Source organism: Muntiacus reevesi, chromosome 1, assembly GCF_963930625.1.
Source record: "Muntiacus reevesi chromosome 1, mMunRee1.1, whole genome shotgun sequence".
NCBI classification, from domain to species: Eukaryota; Metazoa; Chordata; class Mammalia; order Artiodactyla; family Cervidae; genus Muntiacus; species Muntiacus reevesi.
In genome coordinates this window covers 32809589-32834095 of record NC_089249.1, presented here as the reverse complement: position 1 = coordinate 32834095, position 24507 = coordinate 32809589, and the positions used below count along the sequence as shown (strand labels likewise).

Sequence of the window (24507 nt, the reverse complement as noted above, 5' to 3'; positions counted from 1 at the left end):
TATCACCTTCCTGCTTTACTGAGATGCAGACGTCGGATTTTTTCCCTCAACTGTCACCTTACCAGGAAACATTTCTCAGTATCCTCACTTATTTTCCTTTCCTTCAGGATCAAAGAAAGATCATCAACCCTTTTAAAGCTAAGTATTCTACAGGGGAGTGCCTGGGAAGCAGATCTGTGAAAGCAGAGGTTCCATAAACCTTTCATGTCACATTTATTCTCCAGGAAAGTCAGTTCTGAATGTATTTTTACAATGAAAGTTTGATTACATATTCTGAACTCAGTAAGAAAACACTACAGTGCTTATATTATTATGTTACATGTAAAAATGTTACAGTAACATTATAACCTATAAAGTAGGTAAGAACTATAGTAAGTGAAGGAAGAGAACCTTATTTAAATTAATTCAAATTTACAAAAATAGCTCCAAAAGTTTAATATTTTTATTTCAACCCCAACAGTAATTCTTCTCAAACCATCTACATTATTTTATCAGTCATCTGGTGTTAAACAAAAGATATATTACCAAGTCCTGATATCTTCAAATTTGTTGTAATTTCTGTAAGAAAACATTCTTTTGACATTTATAACAGTTGTAATGATTTTAAAAATCTCACCAATTTAGGATCTGATTGTAAAAATACATATCTTAGCCTCCAAAAACTTTTAGAAATTATTTCAATGCAATAATACCTCCAAAACAAAGGCATCTTTTTTCCCATGTGAAAGGTCCAATTCAGTAACTTCATCAGAGCTTTCTGATTGAGATCTCAAAAGTCGTGAGCGTTGTCTAGGTTCTGGAATGGGGGATCCTATAATCTCTTCAGATATCTCCTAAAAGAAATATAATTGCTTTATATCATATCTTTTCCTGTTTAAGGGAGCTTCAGTTGACATGTAACAGCAGTTTCAGGTGTTCAATACAATGATTTGATATTTGCATGCTTCAGTCTGGTTTTAAATTTGCATATTAATAGAAAACTATGGGGGGGGATCTGTAAAATATATTCATAGCCTATATTTAATCATAATCTTTAGGAATAATTAAGCTTTTATAGACTACATGGCTATCTCTTTCAGTCAGACACAATTTAGGGACTACACCACCACCACCTTGATACGAGAATCCAGAAACAGACACAGCGAGGCAACACTGACACCTAGTGTACAGAGAGGACACTGCAGGGGACTGGCAGTTTTTCCAGCTCACAGCGTTTTCTGCTTGACATTTGAGAGTCCTAAACGATGCATACAGAATTAAAGATTATGTACCCAAATAACATTCTTATCTTTTATATCTTATGCAGTGGCAATTCTTCAAAGCCCCAAATAGTAAAATATGGTATATAACATACTTATCTATGTTTGTGTTTGTACACATAATACATACATTATACATGTATTTGCTATGCAACTTATTAAGCTAAATAAATTCTGACAGTTACAATGATCTTTTTAAGGTAAACGTATACTGCAATCTTATACGGGTTTTAAGTTTTTACCTATTTTATATCCAAAGATCGCAGCTAACTAGAGGTTCTAAATAGCTGCTGGCCACAAGGATATCAACAGAAAGTGGGTATGTGAACACAAATGTAAAAGACAAAGCCTGCTGCTGGTATAACAGAGCTATCTTTAAAAAAAAAAAAAACAAGGAAATTATTTTTAAAAAGGTTTTTCCAAACTGTTTTCAACATTCTCTGCTAGTGCACACCTTACATAAGACTGCCACCGCAGTTTCCTAACTCAGCTACTCTGAAGCACCTTCACAGCCATTACCTTACTTGCTTTCCATATTTAATCTGCCCTACATAAATCTGACAGGGTGCCTGTTACAGTGACTACAAAATGAGAAAGAAAAGACCCTGCATTTTTCAGTATCTTTGCCATAGATAAGCAATCTTTCTTTATACTAAATAAAGAAAATTTTAAGCCGTTTATTTGGTTACTCAGCAAGGACTTATCTGTCAGGAGGCTACTACTAGGAGGAACTGGTCAAGCCATTAGGAATACAGCCCTGACACAGCTTCATTCTACTGAGAGCATCAAGGCAAGTAAGTGAAAGTCACTTAGTCATGTCCGACTCTTTGTGACCCCATGAACTATACAGTCCATGGAACTCTCTAGGCCAGAACACTGGAGTGGGTAGCCTTTCCCTTCCCCAGGGGATCTTCCCAACCCAGGGATCGAACCCAGGTCTCCCACACTGCAGGCAGATTCTTTACCAGCTGACCCACAAGGGAAGCCCAAGAATACTGGGTAGCCTAGCCCTTCTGCAGCAGATCTTCCTGACCCAGGAATCAAACCGGGGTCTCCTGCATTGCAGGCAGATTCTTTACCACCTGAGCTATCATGGAAGCCCGGGAGCATCAAGCAATACACAAAAACATACTTCACACATAAAGACACACAGAAATAAGAGAAACCGAAAACAATAAAACACGGAAGGGAAATAGGAAGTTCCAAAAACTGATGGGACAGTTACTATTTTTTAAATAGGGTGTTCGGAGTTGGCTTCCCTAAAAACTAAGACATTTGAGCATGGATATAAAGGAAGGAGAAAGAATGAGTAACAGGCACAGCAAATTTAGACAGTGTAGAAAAACATCCTTAAAAGAATCTAGAAATACACTAACATGTACACATGTATTCACAATGGAGATTTATTTTACTTACCGGAGGATTGATTTCATACAACTCTTTATTCTTGGCAATCGTGTCATTTATCTTCTTCTGCATATGAGATATATGCTGCTCATATGAGCCATCATTAGGAGTCTTTCCAGCAATCTGAATACCACCAGGCGTTGGTAAAGCTGCTAAATACACACCGGTGGCGGACTGGTAAAAATAATGGGGGAATAATGAGAAAAAAAGAATATCTAAATCATAACAGTACTTCAGTATTCATATTCAGAAGTATGGTCCCTGTCCTGTAGGAAAAAGATAATTAGCACCAGTGTTTGCATAGGACATATGTAAAAGGACACAGAAAAACAGAACTGGTAGCACAGGGGTTGGTTACTTCCAGTGAGAACCCTGGGTAGGTCAGACACAGTAATGAAAGGACAATTTCCTTGGCTCTGCATACCCAACTGTACTTTAAAGTTTTTCCTCATGACTGTAAAAAATAATGTGCACAGAAAAAAATAGCTCAGGAAAATATGATTGAAAATTGTAATAAAGTAAGTATCTCATGAACTGGTAGTTTATCTTTAAAGTGGCAAAAGTAACAAGGAAACATGCAAAGCAAGTAAAGAAACAGGTTCAGAAAGGATAGGAAGCTTACTCAAGATCACACTATCAATAAATGTGGAGAAGAGATGTGAATGTGTTTCAAACTCTTAAAACCAAGAACCTTCCACTATATCATTCTAACTTCATAATCACCAAGAAAGAAAACCTGATACAGATTTATTTTAAATGTTTAATTAAATACTAAATTCTGACTTTGTGACAGTACTGCATGTCATTAGTACTAAAAACCTACTAGGGGAAATACAAAACAAGGTACAACATGCACACATATGTGCTTTATGTTTAAATGTGTTTCTGTAATTAAAGAAAGCAAAAAAATGTATAAAAGCACACACAGCAAACTGTTAATATCAAAGGACTAGAATGGAGAAAAGAGAAGACAATTCTTTTAACTCTGGATAGTTACATAAATTCTAAGAGTTGTTGTTGTTACTAAAATTTTTAAATGACTGCCAATTTTGTTAAAGTCCATCCTGGAAAGCATGTGGTACTCTATGAAGTCTGGTCCCCAGCTCTTTCTCCTGGTCTGTTCACATGACTGGACCCACAACCCAGTCTCCGATGCTCAAGCTTAGAATGCCCTCCGCACCATATGCAGCCTTAGTGCACCATCTCTTAACAGTTTCTTAACTGCATTCACTAATGAGGCAACAACTCAGAATGGCTGAGAACACAACTCTGGAACTAGACAGGCCTGCATTTGAAACTGAGTTCTGGTATGTGCAACCATATCACTTTGGAGAAGTCTCAGTCTATAATGGCATCTGTCTTCTCTTGTAAAGTTAAAATAATGTCACATTCCTTCCAGAGCAGTGCAGTGCCAGATACCCAGGAGACACTCATCAGAGATTACCTATTGTGAAAGCTACTCTTGGGACCTTGAGATTCAGGTGTACAGACTTAAAAAGTCTCCAACAGTTACAATGAGTGTCCCTAGTGATCAAGAAGAAAAGATCAGTAAGAATCAGAAAAGGCAGTATTTGAGGCAGGAATGAAGAATTATACCTGGGTCACAAACTAGTTTCCTGGGGCTCAACCATCAGAAGTACTTTCTGCAATTGGCACACTGTTCTTTAAACTTTAGAATCCAACCAAGCTCTTAGTCCCCAAGACACCCACCAATCACTGCAGTTCTATATTCAGCCCAACTACACTTTTAAGTTACGTCCTCACTAAGCATGAGTTTTTAGATGGGTCATTGAAATATCAAATATTTTAATATGAATCCAACTGCTTTTATTATCACTATAAATTTTGCTTGTTTTAAAAAAGTGAAATTTCCTAATTAATCACTGTCACACAATTATCACCTACATATAGAAATTTGCATATTTGCTCTTATAGAAAGAACAGATGAAGCAGGAAATAATTTACCATTTTAATCTACAAATGCATACACAGAAAAAGAATCCAAGCTTCATAAGTTTCTTAAAATTAAATGTCTACTCATGTCTCCAAGATGACAAAAAATTCCGGTTTGAAAAGTACTGGTGACGCAGACAAAAATTCTGGCTGGCAAAGTGTCGAGAATATGAGAGAACTGCCATAAATATTTTGCAGACATCTAGTTCTCTGGGTCTCAGGCTACTTATAAAAGCAGTTCTCACTTCCCCCACTGATAATGTTTTGTGTGTGTGTGTGAGTAGCTCAGTCATATCCAACTCTGCAACCCCATGGACTATAGCCCGCCAGGCTCTTCTGTCCATGGGATTCTCTAGGCAAGAATACTGAAGTGGGTAGCTATCCCCATCTCCAGGGGTTCTTCCTGACCCAGGGGTCAAACCTGGGATTCCTGCACTGCAAGCAGATTATTTACCACTGAGTCACCAGGGAGGTCCCCATCAGAACTTACTTTCTAATGCATCAAGATTCACATGAAGCCAAGACAAAGAGCTTTTCGCTGCCTCACAATCTACTGGCACTTCAGAAACACACAATTTTACAGCATACTCTGCTGCTGACCATTGTCGCATGTATCTCAGATGTATTGATTTTCTCCATTAAAAAAAGAGATTCTTTTAGGCACAGTGGTCCTCCCTGCTAAGGAGTGGTTCTGCCCCCTAAAGGACACCTGGTGATGACTGGGGATGGTTTGGGTTGTCAGTTGTCACAATGTATGGGAGGCTATTAGCATCTAGTGGACCAAAGCCAGGGATGCTGCCAAACATCCCAAAATGAATAAGACAGCCCCATATAACAGAGTTATACAGCCCAAATGTTAACAATGCTGAGAAGGAAAAACCCTGTGTTAGCAATGTATAAACAATAATAAAGTCCAGACAATGGTGGCCAACTTACAAAATAAGGTCTACATGGTAATTCTTAGAAATGTGACTGTATGAATTATAATCTGAATACAAAAATAGAATAATGACATAAATATAAATTTATATAATAGTTTATTAATTTAATTTCAAATAATAATTTCATAAAGAAATATAAAAGTATCTGAAAGCCTATCACTGGATTTCTTTTCTTCTTATAATGTCCCTAGCCCTTAGAAGTCTTAATGCCAATTTTTTAGCTAAGTCTTCTTAAAAGACTCTTTGAATCACATAAAACAGAATCTACAACTACATGAATCACAAAACAAAAATAAAACATCTTGAAACTTACCGCTAAGCCCATCAACATATTTTCGCCCACTGTGATCTGAATTCTCAGTCCAAACAAAGCATTCATTGCTTTGAGCTTTAGTTTATTCATTAGCTGAGTATGCACTTCATATTCCATAAATGGCAAGAGATTACTGATGGCTGTGGCATTTGCTTCTGCCTGTGCCTTCTTTTTTAAGCGACACAACCTATTAAGGAAAATAACGTAGTCAGTGGACAGTGTTCCTGATACCATCTTAAGCAATATCCAATTTTTAAAACTTCCTAAAAATGTGCTTGATGAAAAACATTTATTTGTTTCAGATGGGCTTATTATGTTTTATCAATAATCCTTTCTGCCATTTTTTTCACCGTATACACTTTTGCTAAAAGTCCCATTTCGATAAACAAAAGGAAAAAGACTCTCAAAATCTCTAGAAATGAAACAAATAGTAATCAAAATCATCACAGAATATAATTTTAAATCTTAGGTTTCATAACTCCACATGATCATATAATGGGTGGACAACAGAGAAAAAAACTTAATTTACTCATTAAAAGAATATAAAACTTGAGTATCTACCATGTGCCAGGCACTGTTCTACGTGGTGAGCAATGATCAAGGAATAAAACACAGACCCCCTGCTCATGATTGTATTCCAGGGGAGGAGTAATAAAACAAGACAGAGAAACAAAGCAACTGCAGACAATGCCTAAGAATCAGGTTTGTGCAGAAAATCAACCAGGTGAAGAAAGAATAATTGGACAGAGGCTTCAGAGCAGAGATAACACCTGAGCCAGGATCTTAAAGACAAGATGGAATTGGGACTGCTGGAGAAAGACAATGATGGAATGAAGCTGGCATAATAAAAGAACCAAAAGGAGACCACTGTAGCTCAAGTAAAGTGATCAAGGGTGAGGGCGGCACAGAGGAGGATTCAGTTAAGCATGGGCATGAATGTGTCAGGATTGGCCATGGTGAGGAGTTTGATTTTATTCTACCAGCAATGGAAACCCCAGATAGATTTTAAGAAGTAACATGACCTACTGTATATTTTAGGACATCATTTATACTGCTACACAGAGAATGGTACAAAGAGAACTGATGTGGGGATGGTGAACAAGAGCTACTTAGGTGACAGACAACAAAAGCTTGGACTAAAAAGTTGAAAAGATGAAGAGAAGATCCCCAAACTGGTAAGCCAGGCTGCTCAGGCCAGTAGTTTTCAAATACAGGCTTGCATCACAACCACCCAGGGGGGCTTGTTAAAAAACAATTGCTGGGCTCCATCCCTAGGGTTTCTGAGTCAACAGTTCTGGCACAGAGCCCCAATTTGCATTTCCATACATTCCCCCGGGATGGTGATCCTATTGGTCTAAGGGCCACACTCTGAGAACTGTTGAAGAAGACTACCTAAAACAAGGAAAAAAGAAAAAAAACAAAACTGGATAAACTATGTACTTTTAAATATCTTCCTAAAAGTATCACAGGATCAGGGCAAGGGGAAATAGAGGGTATAAGTATAAGTGGGTAGTATAAAGAAGTTCTTTTGTGGTGGTGAACAGCTGTGTATCTTGACTGTGGTTTACACAATCTATTTGTTGGATAAAACTGCATAGACATATATATACACACACACACACAAATCCTTAAATGAATGCAAGTATTCAAAATGTAAAACTGATGCAGGTTTGGAGCATGGTTAAAACCATGTAACAGTGGTTACATCCTAGCTGATACCTATATCAGCTAGCTATATATAGGTTATATCCTAGCTGATACCCTACTACAGCTGTGTAAGATGCCACCAATCGCGGAAGCTAGGCGAAAGGCACACAGGACTTTGTACAATACTTGCAAAGCAAGTAAAACACAACGAACAATAACCAGCTGAAACAACAGGAAAAAAAATTTTTTTAGATATTAAAATCATCAGTTACAGAATCAAACACAGACTATAGTATGTGGTATTAGATTTGAAAAAAAATAAAATACAACTTCTGGATATAAAAAAATCAAAAATTTTAAACCCAATTATTATGCATAACAGCACATTAAAGACAGCTGAAGACAAAACTAAAGAACTGAAAGATAAGAAAATATCCAAAATATAACATAAAGAAATAAAAAGATTAAAAATATAAATAAGAAAGTAACAGACATAGAGGAGGCAGTCAGAAAGTGTCACTTACTTTAATTGGAATATCAAGACGAGAGAAGAGATGAATCACAAAGCTAACCTAAAATTTTTTAAAACACATGAAAGATACCAATCTATAAATTCAAAATGTCCAAGGTATAACAACTAGGATAAAGAGAACTCCATACCTAACACTCTACAGGGAAACTGAAGAAAACCAAAGACAAATAAAATAGCTTGCACACAGCCTGAGGGAAAAAAATAGACAAACTTCAAAAGAAGAACAGTTAGTCTAACAGGTTATTTCTCAACAGTTGCAATGAAGGCCAGAAGGCAGTGGAAGAGTATCTTCAATGTGCTTAAAGAAAATAACTGCTAGCCAAAGATACTGTTTAAAGATAAAATGGGCTTATTTTCAGACACATAAAAATAGTTGACCATCAATAGATCAAAAAAATAATCAAGATAATTCAGGCGAAAGAAAAACAATTCTAAACGGAAGGTCTAAGGTGCAAGAGGAAATGAAAGCAAAAAGGAAATAGATTAGAAATATATTTTTAGAAGAAAATGTAACATGCCTTTGAAATAACTCTGATGTGGGGAGGTTAGGAAAGAGAACAATGTTTGAGAATACCATATTTGCAATGAAGAACTGAATAGAGCAAGTACCACTTATGAAAACAGGAAAGACCAATATGAAAGAAATGGATAAAATCAGCAGTTCAATATGGAACAAGTATGAGATGCTTACAAAAATGGGGTGTAAAGTAGACAGCAAAGTATATGGGTCTGAAGCTCAGAAGTAAGTTCTGAACTAGAGCTATAAATTTGGGAGTCCTAGAGTTACAGACAGAATACTGATATATAGGAGTTGATGACTTCAACTAGGGAGAGAGCTTTGAGAAGAGGGTCTGAAATCATGGGTCTCAAGGAACAAGAAATGAGGAGGAATGAAGACTACATGTAAAGGGAGGAAAAAAGAGGAAGTGTGGCATTGTGAAGTCATGAATTTCAAGGAGAAAACGATCAGCTGTGTGATTATTGCTGAGACCTTCAGTAAAATAAGGACAGAAATGCTCTATGGATTTGGCAGCCTGGCAGTTGTTAGTGACCTAGATAGCTGCAGCTGTTTCCTGTGTGCCTTCCAATTTCCTATTCCAGCACACTTTAAAGAGAACTCTTAACAGCTAACTGAAATTGTTAAACAAAACAAAACACCACATAGCACCATTCTTAAAAAGAACAAAAAGTCAGCTTCCAAAATGTATCAGTTATTTAACGTCATTAAAGCATACTGAGTCACATCCCTCACCTCTGACAGGTTAGTTAATAATCTTCATAATAATAAACATTTGTACCTAATTTCAGTGTTTAAGACTGCTTTTGCATACAAGTTTATCTGAGTCTCATAAAGAGGATTATTTTTCCTTCCAATTTTCCATACAGTAAAATCATATGGATCAAATATGTCTATTGGACTTTATACTCTATATTCCTTCAAGGACCCCAAGTACTGTCTTCACAAACATACCTTGCTTGAATGAGACAACCTTTTCCAATAACTGTTGCATCCACTGGGAGGTCTATGGTTGTGAAGAGAACATCAGGAACTTTTTGTTTCCTGCAGTTATTGCAGTATGTGAGATGAGCTGGAAACGGCATATTCAGTTCATCATATGGTATATGGCAAAATCCACAGCCTGCAGGCAAATTTTCTTCTAGCCTATATAGACACATTAAGGGGAAAAAAGGCATTCTTGAAAATTCTATATATTTTTCCAAAAACAAATACTACCTATCCAGTACTTGTGTACAAACTATATCATAACTTTGACCATAATAGTTACCACTATGATTAATAAGAAATAAACAGGAAATCAGAACCACACACTCTGTTATGAAAAAAGAGGCTTATATAAGTAGTGAGGCATTTTCTATCAATTATGTTATTTTCTTATTTATTTTTTTAATTAGGGGATAATTGCTTTACAGAATTTCATTGTTTTCTGTCAAACCTCAACATGAATCAGCCATTGGCATACATATGTCCCCTCCCTGAATTCTTATGTTTGATGGTCTGACAAAAACCACTATTATTCCAATGGTTTCTCCTTTAGGATACAACATAAAAATGAAAGGTTGATGTATGACAGAAATCAAACCAATATTGCAAACCAATCATCAATCAACTAAAAATTAAATATTTTTAAAAATGACTAGATAGTAAGAGTGATATGCTTTTATTATCTGAAAAGATAATACACATAAAATCAGAAAATAATTCCTAAGGGAAAAAACCAATTTGAAAAAAATCTACAGTTAGAAACAAATTTAAGAGGGGAAAAAAAAAAGTCAAAGCTAGGCATACTCTAAAGTTTCTAATTTCTAATGTCTGTTGTACCTTTTCAGAAGAACTGATTTCCACCTGTGTTTCAGAAATGAATATCCATCATATTGCACAAACGAACGACCCACAAACTTTCCGTTCACTGTAAAATGTCTACTGTGATAGGCTGTTTATGAAATCATTCTAGAATGATTAAGTCTTTTTTCAGTCATTAAATCGGAAGAAATGAGAATAGGAAGGAAAGAGGGAAACTCCAACGGAGAACAGCAGGATTTCACACAGTCACATCCATGGTTCTGAAAAGATATGGGTTCTCAATTCTGTTCCATCTAAAAGTTTACAAGTTACTATACCTCCCAGGAATCAGGCTTTGCACAGATTCTTTGTATACATTATTTCACAGAATTTTCTCAGTAAGCCTCTAAATTAAATTAAGTTTCTCCCACATATTTTACTGTTGGGATGGCATTCTGGCCTATTAGAAGTAACAGGGAAAACAGATATAAGCAGAGCTGTGAGCTGGAGCAAGTCATTTAACCTCTGAGAGTCTCCTCTATAAAACTGGAACAACAGTATCTACCTAGAAAGGTTCTTTTTTTTTTTTAAGATTAAGTAAGAAAACTATAGCTAAATGCACACCCCCTTCAATATAACACCAAGCACAGGGAAACAAAAACTAGCTTCATTTGACCTGAAACCAAGTTGAGATGCTAAGTCATTTGCTCAGTCACAAAAAGTACTAAGTAGCAGACCTCAGATTTTAACGCCAGTTTGTTTGAATCCAAAGCCCACATGGTACAAGGGGGACACAGAAAGATGAAAATTGGGACAATTTTTAACCAAATAACTCCCAGGTGGGAGTTATTTGAACACAGGTGGTGTATCATAAAGCATAAAGAATAAAAGTGCTAAAATGTATGACATTCAGTTCAGTTCAGTTGCTCAGTTGTGTCTGACTCTCTGCGACTCCATGGACTGCATGACATGAGGCTTCCCGGTCCATCACCAACTCCCGGAGCTTGCTCAAACTCCTGTCCATGAAGTTGGTGATGCCATCCAACCATCTCATCCTCTGTCATTCCCTCCTCCTCCCGCCTTCAATCCTTCCCAGCATCAGGGTCTTTTTCAGTGAGTCAGTTATTGGAGCTTCAGCTTCAGCATCAGTCCTTCCAATGAATATTCATGTTTGATTTCCTTTAGGATTAAATGGTTTGATCTCCTTGTTGTACAAGGAAATATCAAGTCTTCTCCAACATCACAGTTTAAAAGCATCAGTTCTTCGGCATTCAGCTCCCTTTATGATCTTCTCTCACATCCATACATGACTACTGGAAAAACCATGCCTTTGACTAGATGGACTTTAGTCAGCAAAATAATGTCTCTACTTTTTACTATGCTGTCTAGGTTGGTCATAGCTTTTCTTCCAAGGAGAAAGCATCTTTTAATTTCATGCCTGCAGTCACCACCTGCAGTGATTTTAGAGCCCAAGAAAATAAAGTCTGTCATGTTTCCATTGTTTCCCCATCTATTTGCCATGAAGTGATGGGACCAGATGCCATGATTTTAATTTTCTGGATGCTGAGTTTTAAGCCAGCTTTTTCACTCTCCTCTTTCACTTCATCAAGAGGCTCTTTAGTTCCTCTTTACTTTCTGCCATAAGGATGGTGTCATCTGCATATCTGAGGTTATTGATATTTCTCTTGGCAATCTTGATTCCAGCTTGTGCTTCACCCAGTCTGGCATTTTGCATGATGGACTCTGTATATAAGTTAAATAAGCAAGGTGACAATATACAACCTTGACATACTCCTTTCCCTATTTGGAACCCAGTCTGTTGCTGGCTCCATTCCGGTTCTAACTGTTGCTTCTTGACCTGCATACAGATTTCTCAGGAGGCAGGTAAGGTTGTCTGGTATTTCCATCTCTTTAAGAATTTTCCAGTTTGTTGTGATCCACACAGTCAAAGGCTTTGGTGCAGTCAATGAAACAGATTTTTTCTGGAATTCTCTTGCTTTTTCTATGATCTTGGCAATTTCTATGATGTTGGCAATTTGGTCTCTGGTTCCTCTGCCTTTTCTAAATCCAGCTTGAACATCTGGAAGTTCATTGTTCACATACTGTTGAAACCTAGCTTGGAGAATTTTGAGCATTACTTTGGTAGTATGTGAGATGAGGGCAATTGTGTGGTAGTTTGAATATTCTTTGGCATTGCCTTTCTTTGGGATTGGAATGAAAGCTGACCTTTTCCACTCCCGTGGCCACTGCTGAGTTTTCCAAATTTGCTGGCATAATGAGTGCAGCACTTTCACAGCATCATCTTTTAGGATTTGAAATAGCTCAGCTGGAATTCCACCATCTCCACTAGCGTTGTTCATAGTGATGCTTCCTAAGGCCCAGTTGACTTCACATACCAGGATGTCTGGCTCTAGGTGAGTGATCACATCACTGTGGTTATCTAGGTCTTTAAGATCTTTTTTGTATATTTCTGTGTATTCTTGTCACCTCTTCTTAATATCTTCTGCTTCTGTTAGGTCCATACCATTTCTGCCCTTTAGTGTGCCCATCTTTGCATGAAATGTTCCCCTGGTGTCTCTAGTTTTCTTAAAGAGATCTCTAGTCTTTACCATTCTATTGTTTTCCTCTATTTCTTTGCATTAATCAGTTAGGAATGTTTTCTTATCTCTCCTTGCTATTTTTTGGAACTCTGCATTCAGATGGATTATCTTTCCTTTTCTCCTTTGTCTTTCACTTCTCTTCTTTGCTCAGCTATTTGTAAGGCTTCCTCAGATAACCATGTTGCCGTTTTGCATTTTGTGACTGTTGATGGACGTACAGTCCGACGCTGTAAAGTACAATATTGCATAGAAACCTGGAATGTTAGGTCCATGAATCAAGGTTAATTGGAAGTGTTCAAACAGGAGATGGCAAGAGTGAACATCAACATTTCAGGATCAGTGGACTAAAATGGACTGAAATGGGCGAATTTAATTCAGATGACCATTGTATCTACTATTACATCTATTATATCTATATTATATCTATTATATCTACTCATGAGCAAGAATCCCTTAGAAGAAATGGAGTAGCCTTCATAGTCAACAAAAGAATCCAAAATGCATGCTTGGATGTAATATAAAAAATGACAGAATGATCCCTGTTTATTTCCAAAGCAAACCATTCAATATCACAGTAATCCAAATCTATGCCCCAACCACTTATGCTAAAGAAGTTAACTGGTTCTGTGAAGACCTATAAGACCTTCTAGAACTAACACCATAAAAAGATGTCCTTTTCATCATAGTGGACTGGAATGCAAAAGTAGAAAGTCATGAGATACCTGTAGTAACAGGCAAGTTTGGCCTTAGAGTACAAAATGAAGCAGGGCAAAGGCTAACAGAGTTTAGACAAGAGAATGCACTGGTCATAGCAAACATCTTCTTCCAACAACACAAAAGACTACTCTACACGTGGACATCACCAGATGGTCAACACCAAAATCAGATTTTTGCAGCTGAAGGTGGAAAAGCTCTATACAATCAGCAAAAACAAAACCAGGAGTTGACTGCAGCTCTGATCATGAACTTCTTATTGCAAAATTCAGACTTAAATTGAAGAAAGTAGGGAAAACCACTAGACCATTCAGGTATGATTAAATCAAATCCCTTACGATTATGCAGTGGAAGTGACAAATAGAGTTAAGGGATTAGATCTGACAGAGTGCCTGAAGAACTATGGGTGGAGGTTCGTAATACTGTATAGGAGGCAGGGATCAAAACCATCCCAAAGAAAAGAAATGCAAAAAAAGTATAAAAACATTTGAAATATGAAATGTACAAAATGGATAATCTCTAAATACTGACATCCTAGGGAATTTTTTTCTTCCTTCTACCCCTACATTTCTTCTTTAGTAAGCACTAATAATTTCCTGTGTCCATCCAAGCCATAATATGGAAACAATCAAACTGTATGAGAAAGGCTGTTTGTTAAATTAGGCTTCTACCTACTAAAGAATGGAAGCTATCGACATAAGCAAGAACTATTCGGCAGCACTGGGACAACTCACCGGCAAAGTCAGTTTTCTCAAGAGAATATTCCAATTGTTTAGTATACTTCAAAATGTCCAACCTTCACTTTCCTATTATTTACCATGGCTTTTAATGCTCTGAAACATATTATGGTCAAAATCTATTTTTAATACTGACAAAAGAAGAAACTGACCAAGGTCTTCGTAATGTATCTTTCTTGGCTACAAAGAGGCTTGTAAATTTTTACTAAACTTGCTAACTCATAGATTTTTTTTTTTTTGGCTTTCTTCTTTAATATATACTAATACATTAATAATGCGGAAAAATATGCATAGTGTTAGGTAAGAAGTATTTAAGATTTATATTATTCAGGCAAGCTCTGGTATCAAACTTACAGCTTTCTGTACATATAGTTGATAACCTCATCTTTTTATTTATGGACACTAACAGATTAAAGGAGCTGATAATCAAATAAACCAAAAAGTAGTTTCGTTTTACCTAATGCTTCCACTTTTACTTTCTCTTTCATATATCTTAAAGTCATATTTCACAAGGTTTTTATACATAATTGAAGCTTTTATAGATAGTTTTCATACAACATAGTGTCTGTTGTGTAAATTAGGAATTTTCTTTATGGAAATTGTTTCATGACCTTTTCCAATTTTGGAGGTAAGAGAAAGGAAAAGAAAGGAAGAGAAAACTCAAAAGAAATTATTTCTACATTGTAGCAAACATAAAAATGTACACCTGAAATTCTTCAATTGGTAATCATATGTGCCATTTACTGAGATATTAGAAATAATAATGTGCGTCAAGGAGTGCAGAACCCAATACTTTTTTGTTGCTAAGGTGTTGCTATGGATTAGGTAAAAATCAGTCAAGTGCCTGGTCCTGATTTCTACACCACACCTCTGTAACCCGCCCTCATAGAGAAGGATTATCCCAGCACTGAGAAGAAAATCAACCTCTCCCTTCTCTACCCTTAAGGAAAATAAGCCATGTTGTCGTGACAACCTCGGTTCCAAACAGCCCTCCACGGTGCCATCCTGCAAAAATCTAGGGTTCAGTACAGCTGCCGTGCCGGATGCAGATAAAATACAGACCTCTTCACTACAAAAGAAAAAAAAAAAAAAAACCAAGTTAATATTTTCAGGCAGTCTAACTTTGGAAAATGTTAAATATCAAAGTCATTACCAAGGTGACAATTTAAATTTAAGATAGACTTTACTAAATATTATCATCACAGGATTACCTCCTAAATTTAGGATAGAAAATAGAAGTAATATTGTTAAAATGAAGAGGAAGAGTATTATTTATCACTTAAAAATTATAAAAGATATAGTATTAGTGATAATGCCTTTAAAATATGGCAAAGCTTATAAAGACTGGAATGTTTCAAAATAATGGTAGTAACAAACTATATTGCTGAATACAGCAACAGCCCACTAAACTGTAATAAAATACTCTTTAAATGAATATTGAATTCTATTAAAATTATTCTAAAAGTACAACTATAAGTATCTATATTGCTTTAGCTTAATTTAAACTTAATAATAAAAAGACAACTGACACAAACATCCAAAGTATACTAGACAGAGCTTAAGCTACATTATATTATATGATAAAAACTGGTTTTCCAAAGAATTCTCTGAAACTCTTTATTACATATTACCCAACTTGAAAGCCAAAAAACAATCAACATAATTATTGAATTATGAATGAGATCACCCAAAGCTAATGTGAAAAGTAGCAATCTAGGGACAATACACTTGAAACAAAGTAAATGGACAAGAAGGCCATAACAGAAATGATCTGCAAGAGGCCAGGCTTCTAGTGGTTAAATGCACACTAAGAATATAAAAAACACACAAAGCCACAGAAGGTGCTGAATCAAAGAGCTACTAGAGCAGGTGTGCATTTCAAGGTGTGCACTGCAGGGAACTGAGTCCAGTAATAGTAAGTAGGACAGGTTAGAACAGAAAAAACTAGTAAAGACAGGGTTTAAATACAAAGATTTTCTGAGGTCTCCAGGGAAACCAGAAGCTTACATCAGGTGAATGCAAACTTCTAAGTAAATGAATTAGACTCATTTCTGTAGACTCCTGCATCTGTGACTTATCTCCAGCAACTGAATCCACCCTTCTGGCTTTCTTCACATGCTACTCTTTTCACCCTGAAAACCCTCCCTATGCCTTTTCTCTTCATTGCTATAACTCATCTCTCAAGACACAGTTCAAGCTTCAGTTACTTCATTAAAACTTTCTTCCAATCCTAACCTATGGCCCTCTAGGATCCTAAGATATCTTGGCATAGCTCTACCATAAAATGTATTATGCTTGTCATAATTCTCCAGAAGAATGTGAATCTGATTAAGAACTATGTCTTCTAAAACTATATCCCTAAGACCTGAAAGTATATGAAAATAAATCCACAAACAGAGCAAGACTATCTACTGGAAAGAAAGGCAGGATAAGCCTAACACGGTTAGTAGGTTAACAAAAGTAGAACAGCTACTATGAGAACAGAGCAGTTCAAGAGTGTAATATATACAGAGGAGTACTCCTCAGCAATGAACAAGAACGGGTTCTTGCTAACTAACAGGCATGACACTCAATTTAATCTCAACTTAAACATGCTGAGGGAAATTAATTAAACAAAAAGGAGTGCATAATGTTAAGATTCTGTTTACATAAAATTGTGTAATAGTGAAAACTTATTCTAGTGATAGAAAGCAGATCAGCAGTATATCCTATGACAGGGGTGGGATGAGAAGGGACTGAAGGGAGAGAGTACAAAGGAATATAGAGAAGCTTTGGGGGTGACATATGTGTTGACTGTCTCAATGATGCTAATGGTTTCAAGGTTTCATGACTGATGCTAATGGTTTCATGACATTTATGGTTTCACATAAAAGTTATGTGAGAACTTTTCAAAGTAATGCACTTTAAACATGTGAGATTATATGCCTATTATACATCAATAAAGCTGTTTTTTTTAAAGAGTATAATATATGGTCTGCAAAGGAAAAAAAAAGGATCCTTAGAGAATGAAACAGCATGGCTCTGTAACATCCTCATTTATTACAGTCTAATCATTTTCTCTCCAACAAAAATGATCAGTACCACCACAAGAAAGTTATCTATGTAATAGCTGGCAGTTAAGAATTACCCAACAGAAGGTGGGAAAATAAGACAGCATAAGGTCAAACACTGTCTAGACGACATCTATTACCAACTTCTGAAGGAGTGGAAAATAGGATTCAAAGATGACACACAGCAAGTAAAGTCAGAACCTAAGTAAGGAACTGGGAAAACTCTTGATTAAGAGAAGGGTCAAAACAAACCAGAAATAAATAAGCAAATGGGATGGGTAGGAAAATATCATGTTGTGATCCAAGAGTGAAATTTTATGGTTTCAAATTTTTAAAGAGGAACAGTTTCATGCGATAATGAAGTCAAAATAAGGTTGAAAGTCAACTGAGGATAGAGGACTTGAGAACGAGAAAGTACAATGTCAGGCTGTCAGAAGGGAAATAATTGTGTTTAACTGGAGGAGATGGGCAGGGAAGTTAATTAAGAAGAGCAGAAAAAAGTTTTGGAGATAGAAAATCCTGAACAGTGGATTGGCACAGACTTACATGGGGAAGAGGTTGTCCAAATGAAAGACAGGATAAAAAGAAATTGAGAACTGAGAGTATAGAAGTCCCTTCCTAACTGGGTAGCGTTAGGGAGATTTGTTGGTAGGAAAAAGTTAAGTTATAGTTAATTAATGAAGGCAGAAAGAGTTTACAAATGAACTTGAAAAACACACGGCGGTTCATTTACAAAAGTTTAAGGGTTTCAAAATCCCAGAGGAAGGAGCTGGTGGAGTCACAAACTGGAATACAGTAGGCCTGGAGTTAATACTTGCTGTGTGCCAGTATTATATTCTCATTTAATGCCTCAATAACCCCTAACTGATAGGTAGTTATTGTCTCCAATGTATAAACTGAGGCTCGGAGGAGTAGAGCAATTTTCCTGAAGTTTCACATTAATTAAGCAGTAAAGATGGCATATGAACCTCCTCCGGATGTATTCTAAAAAAGCCCATGCTAACTGGATCAATCCACTTTTCTTCTTTTCTCCATATCTGCATTAAAGCTTTTTCCCTTTCAGATGACAATCTGTAAACTACAGCATCTAGAAAATCAAGTTGTTGTTATCATTTACCAGATGCTAGTTGATTCACTGTAGCCCACTACAGCATGACAGCCTAATGCTTTGGCATGGGATTTTATTTCTTGTCTGATTTCTGCCCACCATGCATCTCGAGTTTCTGGTTCATCTGAAAAATAAATTTTAAATCAGTTCACTACTCAATAGCACATTGTCTATTTGAACAAGAAATATGTAAAGTATGCATACTCTGGAAGGCAAAGAACTACTATTCTACAACAGGTTTTCAAACTTCACATCTTTAAAATGCTACTTCTCAAAAAGCTTATTAACATTTTCATTTAATGCTACTTCTCAAGAAGTTTAACATTTTAAACTCAGGTGCTAGAAAATAAATCACCTAGTTCTATTTCCTTTATTTCTTTAGGGCTATCTATAGGGTTCTGTTTTATGAGATACAATTTGAAAGGTAGACCCAGAGTTTTCAGACTCTAATCTTAAAACTAAAAGGACTTCCTATGTCTCACCTCACTGAGTGAGCACCTTGAGTCATATCCATAAATTTATTTTAAATTCTGATTTCATTTCCTGGTACTTAATTTTTAATAATGCAATACATTCTGGGTTCTCTGCAAGGCATAGACATATCAACATTAAAAAGCAGAAAGCCATCTCTAGCCATCCTTCTAAAGAGATGTGGGTCCTGAAGCAAAGTGACAAGAAATAAAGGGACTGGCCAATTCAAAATAAAGAAAGCAAATACACTGAAAACATTAGCACGAAGAATCTAGTTAATGTACGTAAGGACAAATTTCAGAAAGAACGCTGTAACTCCATATATGGCTCTGTCATTAAGAAAATGCTTTCGAATCACAGATCACATTTTATAACCATAGAGTAGCCTAACATGGCTTGCAATGGAGCATTATAGATGGAACATCTGTCACATACACTTCTAATTACTTGCAGTTAGCTGCAAACTACTGATGAACAGCAGCTGCATATATAGTTAACTTTTCATGTGCAAAGATGTTAAAAACAGAAACTGTCTATAATCAGCATATCCTAAGTTGTTTCTTTTTTTGTGGCAAATTCCATTTGGGAACAATTTGGAAAAGAAAAAACTTGATCAACTCTAAATAAGATGCTACGCTCTTACTGTAAATCTTTCACATTAAAAAGGCACTATTACGACTGAAAATCCAACAATCCAAAAGCCTTCTGAGTTTCTGTACATATGCAGTTTTCAAATACGTTTTTCAAAGTAAGTAGAATAAGTAGAATCATACTCACTAGTGAAATACTGAAGACAGCAAAGTAAACAAAGGTTAAAAGGCTTGTTATAGCTCACATTCCTATGGTGGAATTTTGTTTCCCCCACAGGGAGATCAGCAAAAAGAAGTGAGGAGGTAAAAACCAGAACTACAAATGATGCCAGCCAGTTCTTGCGTTAAAGTCTTAGATCCAAGACCGTGCTACCCTAAAACTTTCTTTCAGAAAAGAAGAAAAAGACACAAAACTCCAGGAAACTGAGGAAGAGATCAAAGTACGAGATAAAGAAGGAAAAGAAATAGAAAATACTACAATATGGTGTTAGCAATCAATATTACAAATTCAGAAATGTGTGAGACAATTAGGTGGCCCTATTTTGCACATATGCTACTATGTTAAAGAATTTCTTCATATTCCTAGCTGAAATGTAGACATCAAGAGCACAAAAACACTTTCATATCCATTCTCTCTTTTTAGGACATACACGTTTCCAGATCAATTTGGACATCTATTAACATCATCTTTTCCTAATAGGGAAATTTTATATCATAAGACAACCTATTATTCAACTAGTTGCTCCATCTATCACATTACTTATGATTTTCTAAAAAGATAGCAAAAATAAGAACTATATCTCAGTTTAGAAAAAAATTATTTTCCTGAAAAACTATGTAAAATGAAAAGTTGACTTTCTAAGATATAATTGTAAAACCTGCAATTTACTTTTCAAATCATTCTGGAAGTTTACAATAATATTTACTAAGTCAAATAATCATATACTATGTTTTTATAAAAATAGATTTTCTCACATTAGGTTTGCCTACATCTTACTACATAGTAATACATGGTAGTTTTTCTGCTTTAAAACTTTTACAGGATGTAATCAACAGTATTATATTTTTTTTAATTAATGAAAAATTTGAAAGAAGCTACTTAAGTTCCAGATCTATTTATTTAGAAAGGCCAGCATGCCTAAATGGAAAAGTATGTAATAATAATTACTATGAGATACATGTAACCACATAGAATACAAAGTTTATCTACATCAAACTTACCTTGGTATAACACATAAAATAATCAGATAATTAAACCAAACACTATGAAAGAATAAGTGGCTGATTTAAAAAAACAAACAAAAAACCAACAAAAAGCTGAATGCAGCGCAAGTAGAGCATTCATACTCTTCTGACAAGTTCACAAGCAGCCTTTATTTTGACACATGAGCCACACAATTGCACAGGGGGATGCCACTGTTGTAGTTAATAAAGTATTTACAAGTTTAATAAAAGCTAAAGAGTTACATAACAGGAGGGCTAAGGAAGCAAATGGTGTTATATCCACACTCCAAAGAATTTCTTAAATTTGGTTTTTGGCTAAAGCAAAAGCTCAAAGAACGAAGGGTTTTGCAAAGCATATTCAGCAGACAGGAGCCAGAAACAGTGGAAACTTTGGCGCATGCTTGGATCAGGTGACAGTACAGACTGAAAACTATGGCAGCTCACTGAAATGGTTACAGAAAGTAATGGCCCTAGATTCTAGGTGAAAGCAAGGCAAGCATACAGTAGGGAGCACTTCATCACAAACTCGTCATTGGATTAAAATAACTACCTACAACTGTGAGCAGGAATCAAAGCATGAATTTTTTGGCTATTAAATTTAGGAGTTAACTAAGATAAAATTAAGAAAAATCAATTTATTTAATATTACAGAAAAAGTAAACTTGTTTTCAAAGCTTATCTTATACTTAATGCTAGAGATGAGCCACAGAATTTTCAAGTAGTGATCAGGATTCAGTTTAACTTACTAGTACTGAAAATTCAGAAACATCACAGTATTTAATCTCTACTAATGGAAATCTTAAAGCTTAAAAATGGCTAATTATACTTATTTTAGGAAATACATTAGTGAATCTGAACTGTTTTATTCACCCTACGAAAGTAAAAACTGAGGATTTACCATACTTACATAAAAGGCAAAACAAAGAACCTGGCTTAAAAATTTACTGGCAACTATACACACCTTATATGAAACTGGATACAATTTGTCACATGAAGGATATACAGCTGAGATGTGAGAGTTGTAAATTAACGTTTCAGAGATGTGAAGAAAAAATATCTTCACTTAAAATACCATGCTCCTCCCAAGAATCTACAGAATTATTGATAATCATAAAAAGATGATCATTTTAGGAGATATTAAAAGTTATTATACAAATTGTATTTCATACTATTTTGTATTTTTCTTCTAAGGGTCAGAACTGTACATAGATAATTATCACAAATCTTTTACTATATCCTTTTAATTGCAAGCATGAACTGAGTTCCAGATCAATGCCTCACTGATGCCTCTTACAAGGGTAACGTCCTCACACTTACGTTGACACCACAGTTAATTCGTTTTTCTATTACTTGTCTAGAGCATGGCCATAGCTTGATATCTTGCCATCTTTTTAGTATTTTATCTTGTTTCTAAAGTACAGGTGACACTGGTAAAGATTCCTAAAATGACAGTAATAGTTTACACCTCAAAAAGTAAAGAGGTGAACAACATATTATGCCTTTATTAAGTCAATTCCTTCAAGATTTTAGGCAATTACACATTTGCAACTAAGAAATGCTGACTACCTGAAGAGTTAAATGTAGTTCTATTTTTATATAGGTCTAGAAGAGAATAATTCTGTCCATGGGAACCTTTTAATCAAGTTGAAAGGAAAAAAAAAAGGAAATGGGCAGTTATTCAACCTAATTTTTAAATAAACAAGAGAAGATAAAGCGTTTGGTAGGATTTTCAGAAAAAGGATAATGTATCTTGTTAATGGGCAGCACTAAAAGCTACCTTCTCAAATATCTGAAAGTAACAGTCCAACCCAAAACAACCTTTTGAAGAAGATAAATTGCCACTAACAGAATAGAAATTAAGAGTCCAGGTTCAAGGAAGTACAGAACCTCAAACTGGTTGGGAATTCAGTACAGACTAAAAAGAAGAATCTCATTAGAGAAGAAGTAATGCGCAAACTGAGAGTGAACTTCAAGATGTGGTAATTTGGAATACTAGGATGGTGGCTCAGGTACAGTCCATGTTGGACCAAACTGCAGTGGTTACTATTTGTTTTTTAAAAAAAAAAAAAAGTCAAATACGTAATTTACTCCTTGACTATGACATTTCATTCTTTATATATATAATGTAACTGGTGACCAGTTACATTATTTCATACAGAGAATGATACATTACATTTACATGTTATATTATAATAATGTAATGGAATATCCAGTTACATTTTACATATTTCATATATATGAAGAGTGAAATTTCACATTTAAGGAGATAACCCATCTGACTTTTTTTTACAGATAGTAGAAAAGTAGTGAATATCCAGTTACATTATATATAAAAAGAAAGTTAAATATTACATTTATGTCACATTATAAAGGGAAGCTCACAAGTCATGCATGCTATATTTATGCCTTCTTGAACTCTCTGTATCTACTTTCTGAAACCTTAGTAAAATAGTGAAAACCAAATGCTGCTTAACTACTTTAGGCTTACTTTGCACATCTTCTCATGAATGTCCCTCAAATGAAGAAAAATGACTGCTGAGATCATCAGTAGAATTCAAATTCCAAGAAAGTCTATCCATTTAACTCTCTCTCTCTCTCTCTCACACACACACACACAGAGCAAAGTAGTATAAGAAACAGACTAGACTGGGATGTAAACAGGAGTTTTGCCTGGTTGAACCCTGGTTATTTCCAATCCCCAGAATTGTGCTTAAGACATGGTAGGCACTCAACAAACATCTACTGGAGAAACATTTAAGTGATCAGAGTGATAAGTATATTCTATATAAATATTTCCTTATACTTCCTTATAAAAATATTTCCTCAGCTGACTCATATTTTGTTAAATATTTTTAAAGTAGTAACTACACTTTTAGATGTTAACTATTAATTTTGCCTCCAAAATAAAGTCAAATTTCTAACTATATTTCTGAAAACAAAAAAGAGAAAAAGAGTAACATTTTCTAAATTTAAACCACTAAATCTATCATTAGCTCAAGTTCATTCATTCTAAGATTGAGAAAATTTTCAGTCTAATAAGTCTTAAAACCTACAATCTGTCTAAAACAGTAAAAAAAGAAAAAATATTTTTAGAATATGCTCAAAAACAAAAGAAAGGCTATTCAAACATCTTGCGTTAACAACTCACTAAAACACTCTTTAAAAATATTGTCTAAGTTCATAAGCTACTTCAAACTAGTATTTTTCAAATGACATTATCTAACTACTTTAAATTTCCTCTTGTCACTTCTAAAAAAGTTATGTAATTGACATGCATCCTACACAGGAAAGAATAACGAATTTTCCTCAACTCACTGAGACTGTTACTAAGTAAGAAACTATGTGTGACCTATTCAGAAATATTTCTAGTGGTAAACTCAGCAGAAAAAAGATTACAGACATTTGAGAAGTAATGAGCTAGGGCTATTAGAATTTACTCTGAAAATATTATTTACAACTGAACTTTCAAACAGACTTGAGTTTCTAAAAGATAGGAATCATTTGCCCCCTGGGATGTTAAGACGTGCAGACACGTGGGACAATTACCCTTCTCTCTCTCTCAGCTGAAAGTTGCACAGAGCCTGTTTCACTCACCACATTCTCCTGTAATTACCAAGTCCTGCAGGCTTCACATTCTAAATAGTTTGTAAATTTGTGGT

General features: G+C 35.4%; 1 protein-coding gene across 6 annotated transcripts in view; it reads right to left on the bottom strand.

Annotated features, from left to right (window-relative positions):
* Positions 1-24507, bottom strand: part of C2CD5 (C2 calcium dependent domain containing 5) — a 94620-nt gene that overhangs the window by 21007 nt on the left and 49106 nt on the right. For all 6 annotated transcript variants that reach the window (XM_065940470.1, XM_065940427.1, XM_065940435.1 and 3 more), the window contains 6 exons: positions 18573-18687; positions 15379-15474; positions 9524-9715; positions 5874-6060; positions 2676-2840; positions 693-833 (listed from right to left, as the gene is read on the bottom strand). In XM_065940470.1, coding sequence (XP_065796542.1) covers positions 693-833; positions 2676-2840; positions 5874-6060; positions 9524-9715; positions 15379-15474; positions 18573-18687 — 896 coding nt within the window. The remainder of the gene's footprint in view (positions 1-692; positions 834-2675; positions 2841-5873; positions 6061-9523; positions 9716-15378; positions 15475-18572; positions 18688-24507) is intronic.